Raw genomic sequence first — 17,365 nt, 5'->3', positions numbered from 1 at the left:
TCGAATTGAAACGTCAACAGAGTTTGTTGCTTCTTTCAATGTTTTATGGTGTTGAAAACAACGTTCCGGACCCAGCAACATCCAGAGAAAATTAACGAACCTATTGTTTAAAGAATAGCCTCAAACGATTTATCCAGCATGCACAATGTAATAATCATCGGAATATTGCCGGAATATCACATGTTTGAAGCCCATGTCTTTATAAATTAATTAATGTTTCACAGAGACTTTATAGCAGTTTCCATAATTTTTGACGACCTAGGAACATTCACGAAATGGGCCGTGAAAAACACTGTATAACTGTCAAGTCGCCTAATCAGCTGTCAAAACACCCAACACCTCACAACAAAAACGTAGCCGGAACGGCAAAAGTACACAAATCTTTGCAATGCGCTGTGTTTTGGGTCCTTCTTGTAGCTGCGAATGAACGAGAATTGTGCAAAGGATTTCTTATTCCCCGTTTGATAAGTGTACTACCCGTGGTTAACTGATGTGAGTATGCAAAATCAAGCAGCAAGTGGATTTTCTTGAACGATCTTTTCTTCTTGTTGTATCTGCGCTTCACGATTGTTGCCACCTGCTGACAGTTCGGAAACCGCATCGCAGCCACCCTTCTTTCACCAGCTGTCCCGCACCATACATTTTCGTGAAGTAAGCCTTTCATAACAGTCCCTTGTTTTGGGCTTCAGCGTTTGGTGAAAGTTTTAGTCGCTAAAAATTGCTACGAATGTTTGGAATCATTAGTTCCGGTGTACGCTGTAGTGCTGGAGCCAGCCGTGTGTCGGTTGCTCTACTTTGTCGGAAGTCACTGTGGGAAGCGCAAGTACCCGGGAGTAGCAAGTCGATTTGTAATTCTAGTGTTTGGAAAACACTGCGTGCCGGTGCCGGCGGTCTAGCTATGGGTTCTAGTGGTAGTGTTCTGTCCAGAGGTGTGATCTGGAAATCGAAAAGAGGTATGGTGTTTTGCAGCACATGATTCTGCTACTGCGTTAGCAAACTCTGCATAATTACATATTGTGGTGCAATATTCGCTAACATGATCCTAGTGTAAGCAGAGTTCTGGCGGGGTTTAGAAATTTTATCATATTTAATTTAAGGTAATGGTTTAAGCGACACAGCTAACAAAAACGTGTCAACATAAACGCATCACGATAAACACGGGATGCATCACTGCACGGCCCTGTTATGTTTGCAGGTGTCTGTCTGGTTTTGGGGGTGTGCATCGCTCATGCGGATGATCGCATTTTCATTTTCACAGTCTGCGGGTCAACATGGCCTTTGATCGCACATCAAGCCCAAGCACACCCGAAACATTCGACCAAGCGATTGTTTTGCGCGTTCGCGTACGCGCATGAGCGAACACACATTGATCATCTCTATCGTATGCAGCTTCGCACGCAGCAGTTTGCTAGCCCATATCGCCAAAGCGGCCACCATCCGGCCAGTCCGTAAGTCGCCTCGAAACGTCCAACATCGTGAATCGGGGTCGGACCGTCCAGCTACCGTCCAATCGATCGTTCCGAGTGAGCTTGTGAGTGTCGTACGGCCATATACAGAAGAGTGGTGATAATTGTGCTCACGGCACCAACGAAACACGTTGTCCATAAGTGTCCCTCTTGGTGCGCACCGTAAGCAGACGGCGACAGTCGCCAGTTTGCCCATATCTAGCTGGTCCTCAAAACGTGTACGGTGCGGTTCAGATAATTACCTGTTCCGTTGACATTGGTCCCGAGACATTGGTCAGTGGTGTATGGTGTTACTTTGTGGTTCTATAAAGATTAGCATCCTAGAACCTCAGTGCCCTTGCTCGAGTGGGGAGGGGGAGAAAATTAAGATGCACTCTCGAGCCTGTCCCTAACACAGCACCTTGCTCGAAAAGCAAAAGTGTGTCGGAAATATGAACGTCTCGCTAAAAATAAACTTCTTCCACACAGCGACGGGGTGTAGGCAAATAGTCATCAACGAGCCGCGAATTTACCCGATGTTTTCGATCGGTTTTTGTTTCGATTTTAGTGTGCGAGTGTTTGCGCCACCCTACCCATATGGACGGGGGTTTGCATTCAAAATACGAATAACGGGCGCCACGTTAGCGTGTCTGCACCATGCGCTAGGAATCTTCCTACGTATCCTCCCCGCCAGTGCATCCTTCCCACCGGAACCGGATCTGTGGCATCCGTCCCGGCATGGCATTCAGGGTTAGTGTGTTAAGACCACACATACGCAGTCTCGCATTTGACGATGCCAAACCACGCCAATGCAACCGCTAACAACGCGTGACTTTTCGCGTTACCTGAGCTGCACGTGTCAGTAGCATCGATATCTGTGCGTATTTTAATTTAAAAAAAAAACTAATTACGAGCAATATCTAATTAAATAGATCAGTTCATTGGGGCTGACGAAAGTACAGTGTTGATTCAAGTAATTTCTATGTTTAAGGGCGTGAAAAGTGGAGCAACACGGTAGTGTGTAGTGCAATAAAAGAATTCAACTAATCCCTCTTACGAAGATCAAAGCAAGGTAGCATCGCAGTAGGTCATTATTGCGAGTTGAACCCTTCAAAACTTTCCTTATACTTCGTTACTATGTTTCACGGGTTATAGTGCACGCTTCTTTGGGGGAATATTTTGGATCTACATTATTATTTTGGTATGAGCTCCATTCTTTGCAATCGTTGTGTGATCTTGTCATGCAGCGAATCTGGGAAAAGTCAGCGCAACCCTGATCTTATCTTAATCTGATCAGTTTGAAGAAAAAAAAAATTAAAAAACATTGAACTTCCTCTCTGAAATTTAGTAACAGTTAATTAATGTTTGTAGTTCCATCAAATAGAAGGGACTAGAAAAGAAAAACCCCCACGTGCACCGATTGCTTCCTAACAATGGGTCCATGACCGATTAACTGACGACGGTTCATCGATGGGTGTGTGTGTCCAGTTGGGTTGGGCATCATTGCGTCCGGCTATCGAAGGCGGAAGCGGCTAAATAAACGACCAGGCACGATCAGTGAAGTACACCAATAGATCGACGTATGGGATGAATTGATGGGCCTCAATAAAATTTAGCTTAGTGCGTGGGTTGGAGTCAAAAAAATCCCCGAGTGATGGTGACACTAGACAATTCTACGTCATGGCCAACATGGATAAGATAACAAGCAATACAATAGTTTTGTACTCAACAAGGCAGACACCAGGCATGGGTGTGGAAGAGTTTAAAATAGAAAACAATGTGAAGCAACAGATAAGATAACAACTCGGTTGAAAAATTAAACTTTTCTGCTGCTGTTATGGAAAACTATAAACTCATTTGCTGCTCAACGTTGCATTTCGTATAATGCGCATTTTTATTTTTCGCATTCACGACATCCCAATATAAAGATGCAATTTTGTATTTGGATTCCATCAAATAGAGATCGAAATGCAATGTCTTCTACCTTGTCCGTGGCCATTGGTCTGTGCAAATTATTCATCCATGCTGGCTGATGTACTGCCTCCGCACTCCCCTCCATCGAAGTATGCACATTCGGTTCGGATTTTCGTTTTCTGCAGCCTTCAATGCAGTGATACGGAACATTGGTTTTCATTATCATCAATCTCGTTTCTGTTGCTCGTCGGGCAATAGTTTTCAGTTAAAAAGAACTCCTGATTGAGTGTGTTTAGTTCCGGCTGATACCTTCGCTGTGAGGTGTTGAGGTTTACTCGCCCCACGTGACTCCTTCCTCAAATGCACTTCTGCAGCAATGCAAAAAGCATGATTCGCATGAACCATTGACCGTGACCATCCTCTGCTTTGTTTTGACTGTAAATTTGTGCTACTTTAGCTTAAGACTACAAAAAAACCATGAATTTTTGTTCAACCTACGCGATGAAACATTATCGGTCGGCAGTTTGTCTGCGCTGTCAATAAACTTGTACTCGCCATGAAATCCCTGAGTAGAATGCAACCGTTTTTCCACTCTCTCCCGCGCAGAGCAATCCTCCAACACCGGCGACGGCAACCAGCAGCCACCATTGACGATGGAAAATAAGGAGGAATTGGTCGCTAAACTGACCCCACTGCAGTATCACGTGACACAAGAAGCCGGCACGGAGCGGCCGTTCACCGGAAAGTACAACAAATTCTACGAGAAGGGCACGTACGTGTGCGTCGTGTGTAGCCAGGAATTGTTCAGCTCCGACACGAAGTATGATTCCGGTTGCGGTTGGCCGGCGTTCAACGACGTGCTCGATCAGGGCAAGGTGACACTCCACAAAGATCCCAGCATTCCCGGTAAGTGTCTCCGGCGCCCTTGTGCTCGCTCGGATTGCAAAGGATCTGGTTAGGATGCTCGCCGTTAACTGCTGGCCGATTGCTCCAAGGCCTCCCGCCTAACACGCGATCGATACCGCCGGACGGGCATCGAGTCTGCAAGAGTTTTGTTTTCGGCGTGCAAGCATATTTTCCTGCGTAATTTTTGGTAGTTTAGAGTTGTGGTGATAGATAAATTGAATGCTTGAACAATGGAGTAGTAATTTTAGCTCATTGTTATTGTATAAAAAAAGGATGTATGCGCACCACAACTAAATGTTTGTTGACTAATTTTTGCATTGTGACGAATGCTAATTAGCACTTCTAAGGTGTTTTAAATTATCATTGGTTATGTATTTTTTTCTCTGTTGTTTTTTCCGTGTAAAAGTATCGTTAGTTTTCCTTTTTTAATTAATTCGTTTTGATTTTGCTTTCTCCCGCGCCGCTCGGTGTGTATCATTTGATTCGTTATCAGCATTTTTGTTAAATAATGCGAAGCAAAGAAAGCAAGTTAACTATATACATATACTATTGTGACTAACATTTGGAGCGGTTCGTTGTTGGGCCAAACTTGCTTTTCATGCGTGATAGACCACTTTCCAAGCACATACTAATGAAGCACGATGTTGCGAACAATCAAGATGATAATGCAATGCCTGCTCGATGGCCCTGTTCGCGGTCGACTTTGATTGAATGTCCTAACAGCCGATCATATGTCGTTTTATTTGCACTGTCACCTATCGGGCGGAATCTTGCAATTGTTTTGTTTGTTTTCTCCGTTGGAGCATGAGAAAGATCGTGCATTGTGGATGGTTTGAATTCTGTGTTTATGAATGACAAGGAGCTGATACACGATCACGCCGATTTTCTTATCTCTACCTAGATCATTCCTAAATACCGTGTGTTATTAACCCAATTTATTAACTTATTTTTAATCCAATCACCGAAATAAAAATTACCAAAAAATACGTTCAACTATTTCGTCAACAGGTGGAATGGAAAATCATTGGACACAGTGGAAAAAGATCCTTAAATCCCATTACCGTTCCCAATTTCCCTACCACCTCTTTAAAAAAACCCCCTCTTAATTTATTAATCTGTTATGAGCACCATTTCATAACATTTTCACACTCTTCCACAGCTCGGAATGGAATGCAACTATTTCGATACACCGTGCAGGTGGTTAACTCGCCCCAAACATACTAGTAACACTCCGTGTCATTTGTCATGTTTTATCATGCACTCATCATGCTCATGCGGCAATGTCAGTGTTTTAAACACAAATTTACAGAATTGGGGATTCATCACTGCCATAACCGTTGTGTTTTGCTGCTTCACGTCCATTTGTCCGTCACAACCATTCGACTATGAAGGATCCTACATTGGATGCTGTCAGCTTTCAACTTCCGCTTTGCGTCAAACGTTGTGCAGTTAAAAAGTTAATTGCTTCACCTTTGTTTCGCTTGGTAATCGATGTTTTTCTTTTATAATTTACTTATTGTTTATTTCTTTCTGCATTCGTCTTTTTGTTTTGCTATGCCATTATTTGATTTACTTTTTACTGTTTTTGCTATAAAGCTTAGCTTGTGGTTATTGATGTTCTGAAATGTTTAGATGGGTATAGGGATTCCATTTGCTTGCCAATCGATTATGCTTGTGAATCTGTTTGAAATCATCAATTAAAAGTTAGGTTGAGAGCACAAATTTATTCGTTATTTACCTGGCGTGAATTTATTCATTTCGTTTTTAATTATTTGTCGTACGCTTCAAGAATTATCTCTCTCCCTCAAGTTTGAACTTGCTTATATGCATAATATAGCTACGCTGTTGTAAATCGTTCGGATGCGTCTTTGTTACAAAACTTTTCAAAATGTGAAAAGTTTCTGGTGATGGTTCTAATAGTGTTCTCTCTTCTTTTCTCTTTCTCTCTCTCTTTCTCTTTCTATATTTCTTCATATATTTTACCCGTCTCTGCCGGTATCGAATTGTATTTGTACGAAAACTCCCCACAAACTTCTTCTGTCTTGGATGAAATGAAATTTGTGCTGGATTTCCGCTACCCCATGGCACTACTGCTACTCTCTCCAACAAAACGTATGCGGGAATTTCGATTTCGCAATCGACCACATTCCAACTTCACGCACTCAACTGTCTTGTGGGGTCAACCGTGAATCGAAATTCAATTGCAATCGAATCCCCTTTTCGTGTTTCTTCTCGGGCGCTCCTGATGAATCGTTGCAATTTCACCAAACACACAATCCCCCACCCGGCTGGTTGGTGGGCGGTTCTGGGATGAATATTCGATGTCCTCGTGGTCGTCCATCGTTCGTGTTTCGTCGGCAACTGATCATTCTCATTAATCGTGACATATCATTTTGTCTTTTTGTTTCATTTTATCTTTTGTTGTTGATTGTTCACATGTTGCTTCGTTCTTTTTACATTTTTGTTCGATGTTTTGTTGAACTGTTCGTATATTTGTGATTTTTCGGATCAACTTATATGTTTTTGTTATTCTGTTTTGTATTTCACATTTTTCATGGTTCTTTTTCGACATGGTGCCGATAAAATCCGAATCATAAACTAATTGGCGGTACAATTATGCTATAATTTTGTAACTTTTTCCAACTGATTTTAAATCCTTCCGATCTTTCCGATTGTTTCGTCTCCTGCGAAACTGTTTTCCCTTTTTATTATTTATACAACCGCTCCCTTTTTCCCGATTACAATGAGTTCCATTCCACCTGAAATATTTTTTTCAAACACACACACACACCACTCCTATCCCAAATCGTTTCAACAATCCATGAATACACTTACACACCACGAAAACACGACTAAAAGGGGGAAATATCCTATTGTTAATCACACAACCAGGCCGCGTGCGGACGGAGGTACGATGCGCGAAATGTAACGCGCACATGGGCCACGTGTTTGAGGATGGGCCACCGCCAACCCGCAAGCGCTACTGCATCAATTCAGCGTCGATCGAGTTCATGGCTGCCGGAACCGAGCGGAAGGATGGATCCAGCTAAGCAGACGGCGGAGTCTCGGGTCGATCGGGAGGTGTACTGGGTGTGAGCGAAATGCGGCTGCTAGTGGAAGCCAAACGTTACCGGAGTTCGTCAAAGCAATGAATTCAAATCAAATGAGTGAAATGAGAAGCAATGATTCTGAAGCAAATAATTTTGAAAGTCGGTGCATATGCGGGTAGTCAAAATCAAAATGGGGGAAGATAGGGAATGTGAATGTGCCAGAAAGATTGAGTATGGAAATGTGTCCTACTGATTCCCAGCAACAGTCGCCCTAGGAGCTAAGCCATTATGTATCTGTTTGTAAACGCAGCGTAAAACACTTCTCGTCCGCAAGATTTTCTTTCCCTTAAGTGCACCATCAGTTCACTCAGGATGTAAGTGTTTCCTTAACTTCACCTACCGTCAAGCGTGGCGTAAAGCAGGATGTGTTATTTATCTTCCGTACTGATATACTTCCGGATGCATTATGTTTTTTCCAAACTCCTGTGCACGCGTGCTTGTGAAGAATTTAATATTACTTACTGTACTGTAAGTATACCCGTCTGTCTGTGGTGGCGAGCAAAAGATTGAACGACATTGTCGGTACAAATAAAGTGTCTGATATTTAACATAAAGTAAAGGCTTTTAAACGTGTTTATTATGTTTGAAAACATTCCGATCTCTTTTACGTAATGGCTCGTGTAATGGACCTGTATGGTGATGACTGGCTATGGATGATTGAAAGTATTCTTGCGTGTGGTGGAAGAAACAGTGGTATGTTGTGTTGGTTTACCAAAAAACGTTTTATATTTTATTTATTTAATTTAATTTAGAAAAATGATATGTTTTTAAGTTACATTTTTGAATGACATAATTCAGCCATCCGCCCATAGATGACGCTGTACTTTTTGAACGAGCGATCAATTTGAAACTGTGAAGTTTTGAACATGGTGTTAAAAACACAACCTCTACGAATGTCATGTTCGTATCGTCACGAAAACCCGGGAATTCAATAATCGAAGTAAACTCTTGTATTTTATCCAGAAGCAATTCTGGTTGTTTTCCTTTGTTTCACCTCCGTGCGCTGTGTTGTTGATGTAGTTTATTTCACTGTTTCGTAGTTAATTATCGTTTATGCGGTAGAGGTAATAAGAGAATGCTGGAGTCTCGTAAAAGAAACCAACAGTCGAAGGCAGCATCGAGCGCGTCGTTTGGTAAGCGTAGCCGTACCAACGATGATGCAAACGAAACCAATTGCACGGAAACGGTAAGCACACAGAATATTTCTATCTTTCCACGATACAAGTCGTTTTTCACACATCTCTGGGACTTCATTTGGTACTCTATAGAACTCCAATGAGAATGCCAGCCAAAATCACCAGGAGCGCGGGATGGAAATCATACGCAACGGAAAGGTGCTTCGGATGGTGTTGAAAAATTTCATGTGCCACCGGCACCTAGCAGTAGAGTTTAACAAGCGGGCCAATCTACTTGTTGGTAAAAATGGCAGCGGCAAGAGTGCCATCTTGGCCGCTATGACGGTCGGTCTGGGGTGTAGTGCGGGCCAAACGAATCGCTGCAGTAGTTTGAAAGGTAATGGGATGCAATCTTGCGGGGAGTAGTCCAGTTCCGATCCATAATTGCGTGCCCTTTGTTCTGGTTGGTTTGCAGATCTTATCAAGCATGGCGAGTCACAGGCAGTGGTGGAAATCCACCTCGAGAACGCCAGCTTCGATGCGTACGAGCGTCAAAAGTACGGCCGAAAGATTATCTGCGAGCGTACGATCAATTTGTCGGGCGGCGGCTCGTACAAGCTAAAGAGCGAAACCGGGCAGGTGGTCTCGACGAGCCGCAGCGAGCTGCAGAAGATACTGCTTGCGTTCAACATCCAGGTGGACAATCCGATTTGCGTGCTCAATCAGGATCTGGCCCGTTCGCTGCTGAAAGACTCGGACGAGGGTAAGCAGTGGACGTTTTTCACGAAGGCGACCCAAATCGACACGATTAAGTTGAAGCTGAACGACTGCGTCACCATCGCCGAACAGGCCCGCAAGGTGCTGACGGTGAAGGAGCAGAGCCTGCGCTATCTGGTCAAGGAAATCGAGGTGCTGGAGGAAAAGCACCAGAACCTGGAGTCGGCCGGTCGGCTGGGAGAGGTGTTGAAGCAGCTGCAAGGGCTGGTCGCGTGGCGTACCGTGTCTGATCAGGAGCAGCAGTTGGCCTCGGTGGACGAGGAGCTGAAAAAGCTACGCTCGTCGATCGAAGAACAGGAGCATCGCATTCGCAACCGGGAGTCGCTTGTCGTCGAAACGGAGCGTACGATGCAAATGCACCGGGTCGATATCGAGGGTAAAAAGACGGAGTATGTGACGCTTAAGGAAGCGTACGCGGCGGTACGGCGGACGATGCAGGAAACCCAGCAACGACAGGCCGAAATCGAACGAGCGATCAGGAAGGGTACCGATCGTCTTGGGCGAGTGGAAGAAGAGATCCGTGGCATCGAACAGGCGTTACAGGAGCGAAATCAGGAGTAAGTCTTGGCCATCTTGAGCTCGTTGTGGTTATTACAATAATTAAACATAATTGTTCTTTCCTTTTGACCCAGTGGCATGACGCAGATGGAGCGGGAAAAGGCGAAAAATGAAAGCGAAATGGTCAAGTTCGGGGAGCGCAAAACGGAACTGACGGCACTGATTGCAAACGCGCAGCGGGATGTTGAGATGATGCACAACACGCTGGCACAGTTGAAGGACAGTCGCGAAGAGAAACAGTACGCGCGTGTGGCGAAACAGAACGAAGCGACCCGGATTGACCGGCAGCTGGAACAGTTCGAGTCGGCACCGCGCAGCAAACTAGCCATCTACGGCGCAAACATGCCCGCCCTGGATGCTCGCATACGGCAGATATACCAGCAGGGTAGGTTTTCCGAGCTACCGCGCGGCCCGCTCGGCCAGTACATCGAGGTGCGGGACAAAAAGTGGAGCGCCATCGTCGAGACGGCACTCGGGGGCTGTTTGTCGGCGTTCTTCGTCAACTCGCAGGCCGACTGGAGCACGCTGGACGCGCTGCTGAAGCGCGAGTTTCCCGATCTGCACAATTGCACCATCTTTACCGGGCGCTTCGTGAAGGAGCTGTACGACGTGAAGCAGGGTTGCGTGCGCGAGCAGGACGGCACGCACTTGCTGATGAACCTGATCAAGGTGAAGGATCCCGTTGTAATGAACCGGTTGATCGATAGTGCCGCCATCGACACGATCCTCGTGACGGAACATCAGAGTATCGCGATTCAGCTGACGAGCGAGATCGAGAATGTGCCGCAGAATCTGAACAAGGTGATCGTGTCTGAGCCGTGCTCGGAGTTCTATCCGCAGCCGAAGTACCGCAGCTACGGGCTGCAGCAAAGACCGGCCCGCTACCTGCAGGTCAGCATGGACGAGCTGAAACGGCAGACCCAGCAGCGCAAGGAGCAGCTACAGCGTGAGCTAGTCGAGCTTAACCGGTCCTGCGAGCAGGAGCAAGGCAGGCTGCAGGAGAAAACACACCAACTGCACGCGCGCCAGCAGGAACTGAAGCGGCTTCAACAGGAGCTGCTCTCGATCGAGCAGCGGCTCGAGGAGCTGTCGTCGGCCGTGTTTGTCGACGAAACGGAGGAAACGACGTTGCGCTCCGAGCTGCAGCAGCTGGAGGAGGCACGTGGCAAGCTGCAGGCAGCGATCGCTCGCGAACAGTCGGTCGTGGAGACGGTCCGAGAGCGCGTGGAATCGGAGGAGCGGACCGTGCAGGAGAAAAAGGACGCCATGGCGTCCGTCGAGGAGGACATTGCGCGCATTCAGGCACGCATCGAGGGTGAACAGCAGAAGCGGCACGATCTGCAGACGAACCACAAGGTGAAGCAGCAAGCTTTGCAGCGCGCCCAAGAGGCTCTCCGGGAGCGAGTGGAAACGCGCGGCAAACTGAAAAGTGTCTTGGAGCGGGCCCGCGACGAAGCACTGAAAGTAGCGAGCGAGCGACCGGAGGAGGGCGATGGTGAGCCACTCGAAACGGTCGAGCAGTTGAAGAAAAAAATTCATTCCACCGAAAAGCGGATCAGGTACGGGCGGGTTCGGGTTCTGGCGTTTGGAAATGTTTCGCTTTATCTAGACTGACTTTGTTTTTCTCCTTCCATAAATCAAGACAAGCGAACGCAACGCAGGAAAACATCGAGGACGTTGCGGAAGAGCTGGCGCAAAAGTCAGCGGAACGAGACGAGCTGATCCAGTATTCATCGTCATTGCGCGATATAACGACTCTGCTGAATAACACACGCAAGTCACGCTTTGCCTATCTGCATAAGCTAACGTCACATATGTCCCTTCGGGTGAAGCACAAGTTCCAGGTAAGATGCGTCTGTTCTGAACGAAATAATACCACCTCTTATAAACCCTCTTTCGCGCCCACAGAGTATCATGCAGGTCCGCAACTATGTCGGTGCGATCAAGATCGATCGGGAGCACGGACGGTTGGCGCTTTCGGTTGTGCCGCGTGACAGCAACATCCAGAATGCCGTCTCGACCACCAAGTCGTTATCGGGCGGGGAACGTTCGTACGCCACCGTCGCCTTCCTGATATCGCTCTGGTCCTGCGTCGACACGCCATTCTTCTTTCTCGACGAGTACGACGTCTTCACGGACCAGGTCAACCGACACACGATGACCCGGCTACTATTGAACGAGGCGAACAAGAAACCGGACCGGCAGTTCTGCTTCCTGACTCCGCAGGACATGAGCGAGATCCAGGCCACCCCCGAGCTGACTATCCACAGGTATTTAATCCACATAAGGCGTATTTAATTATGACACATGTTTGCTGACTCCCCTTCTTCTACTTTGTCTTTCAGAATGGAAGATCCAGAGCGTTGCTGACAGGAAACATAATTAAAACAATAAACATGAGATTAATTACGTATCTGTGAGGATTCCTCAGGACCTGTTACATGACATTTTTTTCGGTTCCGCTGGGCGTTATGATATGAGTGCGTTATGAAAGTATTTACCAGTTGTTGCAAGTAATGTTAAAATGTTTGGTCAATAAATATTTTTCTACAACAAAGTTTATAAAAATTAGGTTGTCAATTTTCCATTCGTTTCCATTTGCGCACCATCGCAGACATTTCAAATAATGAACGTACGTTCGTACTTCCACAGGCGCTTGTGCGAAGCGGCTGGTTAGCCACTTTGTGCTAGAGTTTGGCAGCGGTTGCTGCGTATGTGATTCTCGAATGAATTCGCTTTGTGCTAGCTTCACGGCGTGCTGCTCGCCTGTTACTTCAGACCACATTTCCGAACCAAAAATTTACCAGCGCCTACTGCGGTTATCTGAACTGGAAACCCAGTAGACAGCGTAACGCACTGATTGATACGTTCGTTCAATAAAAGCGGGAAAGAAATGCGTAACTTTACCATGTAAAAAGAACAATGTAATGATGCTCGTCGTATATCGTATAAAATGTTTTCTTTATTTTTGCCTTGCCTTCACTCCTATTATATAGTGGTTTCCCTTTCCATGCGTTTTACTCTTAGTTTTCATTCGTCCTATCCTAGCCACATTCCTTAAACGATTTTACAATTTTACATGTTTCCGTTTGGATTTTCACTTCACGCGGTGTAGCTAACCCATACCTAACGGATTCTTCTGATTTGCAGTTCTGCTGCTGTTCAAGCGCACTCGCATGTGTTGTTTGTTTAGCAGTTAACCATCTTCAGCGTTTGCTTTTTTTTTGCGTCATTTCTTTATTCACAATTGTTGAGTTGTCTATAATGCGTGTAGCATCGGTCAAGAAGGTATTCTATCGTGTCTATAGTGCTTTGTTTTTTTTTAATGCAATATGCTGCTCTATAGTACACCACCTACTCTACAGCTTTCTGTTTTTCATTTGCTTGCGTTGCCTTCTGTTGTTATGTTGTTGACTGACTAAACAGTAAAAGAAACGTTAATTTTTTGTCATTTGTTTATATTTATAAGTATATATTTATATGTTTCTTTTTTTAATTACTTTCTTGTATAGAACGAGGATTATACGACGTTTCGCTTAATGAAAGGTTTGGGGATAAATATTATTCAATCTTCTTTTCCAAAAGCGCCCAGCACTAAATTGCATTGCAGAGAGGCAGGGGACTATCCTTCCCGTCTCGTGTTTCCACTCAAAGGGCGTGTGCACCTAATACGGGAACTAATACCAAAACTAACTCAGTACGACGAGGGACGACTAGGTATAAGAAAAGTAGCAAGCTTTGTTTGTTTGTTTGTTTGTTTTTCTTCTATGTATAATTGGTGTAATATTTTTACCCTCTCGTTTCTATTCACGCTTCTTTCTATGTCTGATGGCGTTTGATGGATGATTGCCTGCAAATTCCTGTGGGATTACTTTTCTCTTTGCAACCCTTCCCTTCAACCACGTTGACTTTAACACTTAAGAAACAGTCAGTTTCTATCTAGGTTTATGATGTGATTTTGCTGTGAGTACCTGCCGTTATGTTTTTTTTTTAACTCCGTTTATCTCGTTACGATCAAATTAAATAAGAAATAGTTCCACCAGTTCGATGTGATATTTTCGCACACTATTGTGTAATGGAAAATATAATAACGATAGAATCCACGATTAATTTAGCTTAGCTCTGCTTACGTGTGCGTTACATTATTGCATGTTCATCAAAGAGGAAAATCGAGAAGAGAAAAACACAGTAAAACGAGATGGGGCTCTACTTCGTATGGCTTGATCAACGATTTTATACATTACTTCTACCTTTCGTCGTTTTATTGTCGAATAATTAAACATTGAGGACTGTTTGTGTTCGCTTGTTTCCAAAGGAGCATAATTTATCCATCTCTTATTTAAAGTATTATGCACAAGGATATCCGTTACAGATTTCTTATTCGAATTGAGTTGTGTCATATTTAAGAAAACACATACTAGATACAAAATAAAAAAAAACCATCATAAAGCGTTAATGAAGCTTTATAAAGTCATGCCTGTTGTTGATGGAATTTACATCGATATGATAAATTTACAAAGCAATCCATAAAAGAACTATCTCAATGCAAACTCAATTCTCTAAGTGCGAAATGCGATTAGTATACAAAAATGATCGTTTAAAAAAAGTACGTTCATAGAAATGCAAATGGTTTTTGATCCTATCTTCCTATCCTAGCGTGTTCTATCCTTTGTTTATACCGTTTTCACACATGCGCCCGTTTGAAAAACGAAATGTACTGTAATATGATTTACGACAATCATAATTAAACGATTAAACTACACCGACAATGCACAAACCTTCAAAAACATACTTTTTGTACGTTGCGAGAGCGAATAATGAATGAAATTTACTTCCTTCCACTCCTTTCGTATGTGTTGTTTTCTAGTTTTTTTTTGCGCTTCTGTGACTTATCATGTGCAACTGATCAAACATGTTTAATTTTTATCTTGTTTACTTTCTCTCCTATATTTTTCCTCTTTTTATGGTATAATACTTTCTGTTTATTTGTGACGCCAACCATTAGTGAGGTGTTGCATTTTCCCAGAATGTGTTTACCTTCCAATGCTTTTCTTCCAAATATTCTCCTGCTAGCCTCATGTATGAATGAGTGATTTTATTACACCGTTTTTGGAGATACATAGAAGAACGCGACACGTTACGCAGATTGGTTGGAAACGATTATTTAGAAAAATTAGAAAACTATCACGACGAACGTTTTACTCTCTCTTCCTCTCACATCCATCGTTTGAGAACATTTTATTAAACAAAGGGCCCCTTTTGAAAGAACATTTCGGTAGTTGGCCATCGTTTTAACGTTTTATGTGAATACTAACAAAGCCTTCCTTTAAGTCGTATAAAAATCGAGTGGATTAGAAAAGCAAATAAAATGCGCACTCAAAACCATGTAATGAACAGCGTAGACAAACACATGCACACCCAAAACGTAGAGACAAATCCACGTACGTTCAAATTTGCTTGTAGGCACTTTTCACTGTTTATCGGGGTTGTTCGACTATTATATTGTGTTCTTGATCTTGTATTTTTTGTTTCTAATTTTTTCCTTACACTTTCATTTCCATTCATAGTTCTTATGGTGGGGGAAAAGATAATGGCTACGATTTTACTGATGTATGTTTTCGTTTCGTCTTTCGCCTAACTGTGTTTCTATTGATTTTTTCTTATTAATTTCCGTTTAGGTGAATTTTTCCATTGTTTTTTTTTCATATTTCTCCAACCGTCCGTCCCTTTTGAGCCAACACATGCTTTTTCCCCATCTAATCAGTCCAATAGTATCTCTGGGTGTCCTTTTCGTTCCGTTGTCCCATCTCATTTAGCTCGCGTTTGAATTATGCTTATTATTAATTCTATACGTTAAGCCTTTCGATACTTTCAACTTTTTTACTCGTCCCTCTAATTTATTTTATCCTTCTCATGTTTTTGTACTATTTATATACACTTTACAATGGGTCACGTTTTGTTCCTACTTTTTTCTGTTCTGATCAAGCCTGCTTTATAGTTTCACTTTTTACTTTTCCTTTGTTTTCCGATTAAGTGATCGTTTAATCGTTTCTATACTTTTCTATAATGCAATAGATTTGTTTTCTTTTACTGCTTAGTAGTTCTGATTCCCAGTGTTCGGTTCTGCATACTATCACTATACACTATTCTGCTGTGGTTTCAGATTTGTTTGTTGTTTTATATTTTACTATTTCACTTCTTTCGTGTCTCTTCATTTTCCCTACTCTAGCATTGTCTCGCATTGCTGGTAGTTTGTTTCATAATGTGTTTATTGTTTTATGATACCTTCTCTCCTTCAGTGCCACTTTTCCGATACATTAAACCCCACAATGTTCACTATATTGTTACATCCCGCGAAGAGGAGTGTACGTCGGCGGAAGCCAACGTGTACATCACTTTCTTTCTTTACATTATTAAGTATTAGTCTTCGCAATGTCTTACCCAGACTATGTTCTATTTGTTCTGACTTTACGTGTCAACAAAGAAACGTATATATATATTTGTTTTTGTGTGTCTGTTTTGTTTTATTTTTACATGTGTTGATTTGTGTATTAATTCGTTTGTTGTTTTTGTTATCGTTTTGCCTTCTGCTATGCATGCTTTCTGTTGATAATTAACATGTTCCCGTTGGGTGGCACAGGGAGGTCCGAAAATTCCCTCGCCGGTCCAAGTGGTTTCAACTGTTATAGTTCTTCCTGTTCCCCGGTCAAACAAAACCATCCTTGGTCTTACATTCTCTCTCTTCTTCTGTCTCACTCTGACACACACACATACACACATACATAAGTTCAACATGCACACACGCACTCTCTCCTGTTCTCTTTCGTTCTCGTTGACTCACACAGACATTGCATACACGTTAGCAGCTGTTATCGATGGACGGCGATAGCACGGAGGCCACCATACTGGGTTTATCACGTTTTTCTGCGCCACCATCGCACGCACCGGCGGCCAACAGCGGTGAACAGGATGGCATACCGGTGGCGGTTGTCGCTGGATTGCCGGCCCTTGCGTCAGCGGCAGTGGCGGCGCCAGCGGGAGAAGTAACCGTCGTACTGGTCGTAGTAGTAGTAGCGGGTCCACTATCGTCACTATCGTCGGTACCAACGGTGGCCGATGGTGGAACGACGTCCTCCCGCTTTCAGTGGCCCTTCGTGGCCTCCTTGGCGGCCATGATGAGGGGCGTTAGACTAGCGAGCGGTCGAGCGAGCTTCAGGAAGGGATGCTTTTGAGAAGAGGATGGCAACATAAAGGATTAGATTCACGGCACGGTTTCGACCTTCCCCCCGGTTGTGATCCTTACTTTTAACAGCTCGTAGGCCGTTGAGCGCTGGTCGACGTCTACCTCGAGGCACTTGTCGAGGAAGTCCTGAAAGACGGTGCTCAGCTTTTCCTTCTCCTTGATCTCCGGCTTGCCGTGCGTTGCGATCAGGTAGAGCGCCCTCAGCGGGTTCTCGTTTAGGTACGGCGGTTCACCCTCGATCATTTCGATCGCCATAATACCGAGTGACCAGAGATCAACCTAAAACGTCACGGAAGC

The 17,365-nt window shown here is 44.1% G+C and overlaps 3 protein-coding genes across 6 annotated transcripts in view; 2 read left to right on the top strand and 1 right to left on the bottom strand.

The window, feature by feature from the left end:
* Positions 1-345: 345 nt before the first annotated feature.
* On the top strand, positions 346-7,923 carry LOC131259578 (methionine-R-sulfoxide reductase B1). 2 transcript variants are annotated; one of them, XM_058261115.1, is made up of 3 exons: positions 346-492; positions 3,966-4,265; positions 7,125-7,923. In XM_058261115.1, the coding sequence occupies exons 2-3, from the start codon at positions 4,013-4,015 to the stop codon at positions 7,313-7,315; spliced, it is 444 nt and encodes a 147-aa protein (XP_058117098.1). In that variant the 5' UTR covers positions 346-492; positions 3,966-4,012; the 3' UTR covers positions 7,316-7,923. The 2 variants fall into 2 exon arrangements, with proteins under 2 accessions (XP_058117098.1, XP_058117090.1); XM_058261107.1 differs by lacking the exon at positions 346-492 and adding an exon at positions 797-953 and having other exon boundaries at positions 7,158-7,923.
* Positions 7,924-8,320: 397 nt separating this feature from the next.
* On the top strand, positions 8,321-12,387 carry LOC131259573 (structural maintenance of chromosomes protein 6). Its single transcript, XM_058261092.1, has 7 exons — positions 8,321-8,561; positions 8,644-8,887; positions 8,966-9,824; positions 9,900-11,384; positions 11,468-11,669; positions 11,734-12,095; positions 12,171-12,387. Exons 1-7 carry the CDS (start codon positions 8,451-8,453, stop codon positions 12,193-12,195), a joined length of 3,288 nt encoding a protein of 1,095 aa, XP_058117075.1. The 5' UTR covers positions 8,321-8,450; the 3' UTR covers positions 12,196-12,387.
* Positions 12,388-14,886: 2,499 nt separating this feature from the next.
* The window catches only part of LOC131260415 (serine/threonine-protein kinase Pak), a 47,029-nt gene continuing 44,550 nt past the window's right edge, over positions 14,887-17,365 (bottom strand). For all 3 annotated transcript variants that reach the window (XM_058262125.1, XM_058262128.1, XM_058262127.1), the window contains exons 7-8: positions 17,129-17,347; positions 14,887-17,050 (exon numbers count right to left, since the gene is read on the bottom strand). In XM_058262125.1, coding sequence (XP_058118108.1) covers positions 16,967-17,050; positions 17,129-17,347 — 303 coding nt within the window. In that variant the 3' untranslated portion in view covers positions 14,887-16,966. The remainder of the gene's footprint in view (positions 17,051-17,128; positions 17,348-17,365) is intronic.

Source organism: Anopheles coustani, chromosome 3 (genome assembly GCF_943734705.1).
Source record: "Anopheles coustani chromosome 3, idAnoCousDA_361_x.2, whole genome shotgun sequence".
Lineage (NCBI taxonomy): Eukaryota > Metazoa > Arthropoda > Insecta > Diptera > Culicidae > Anopheles > Anopheles coustani.
The sequence above is the reverse complement of the archived record's forward strand: the minus strand, read 5'-3'. Positions and strand labels throughout refer to the sequence as shown.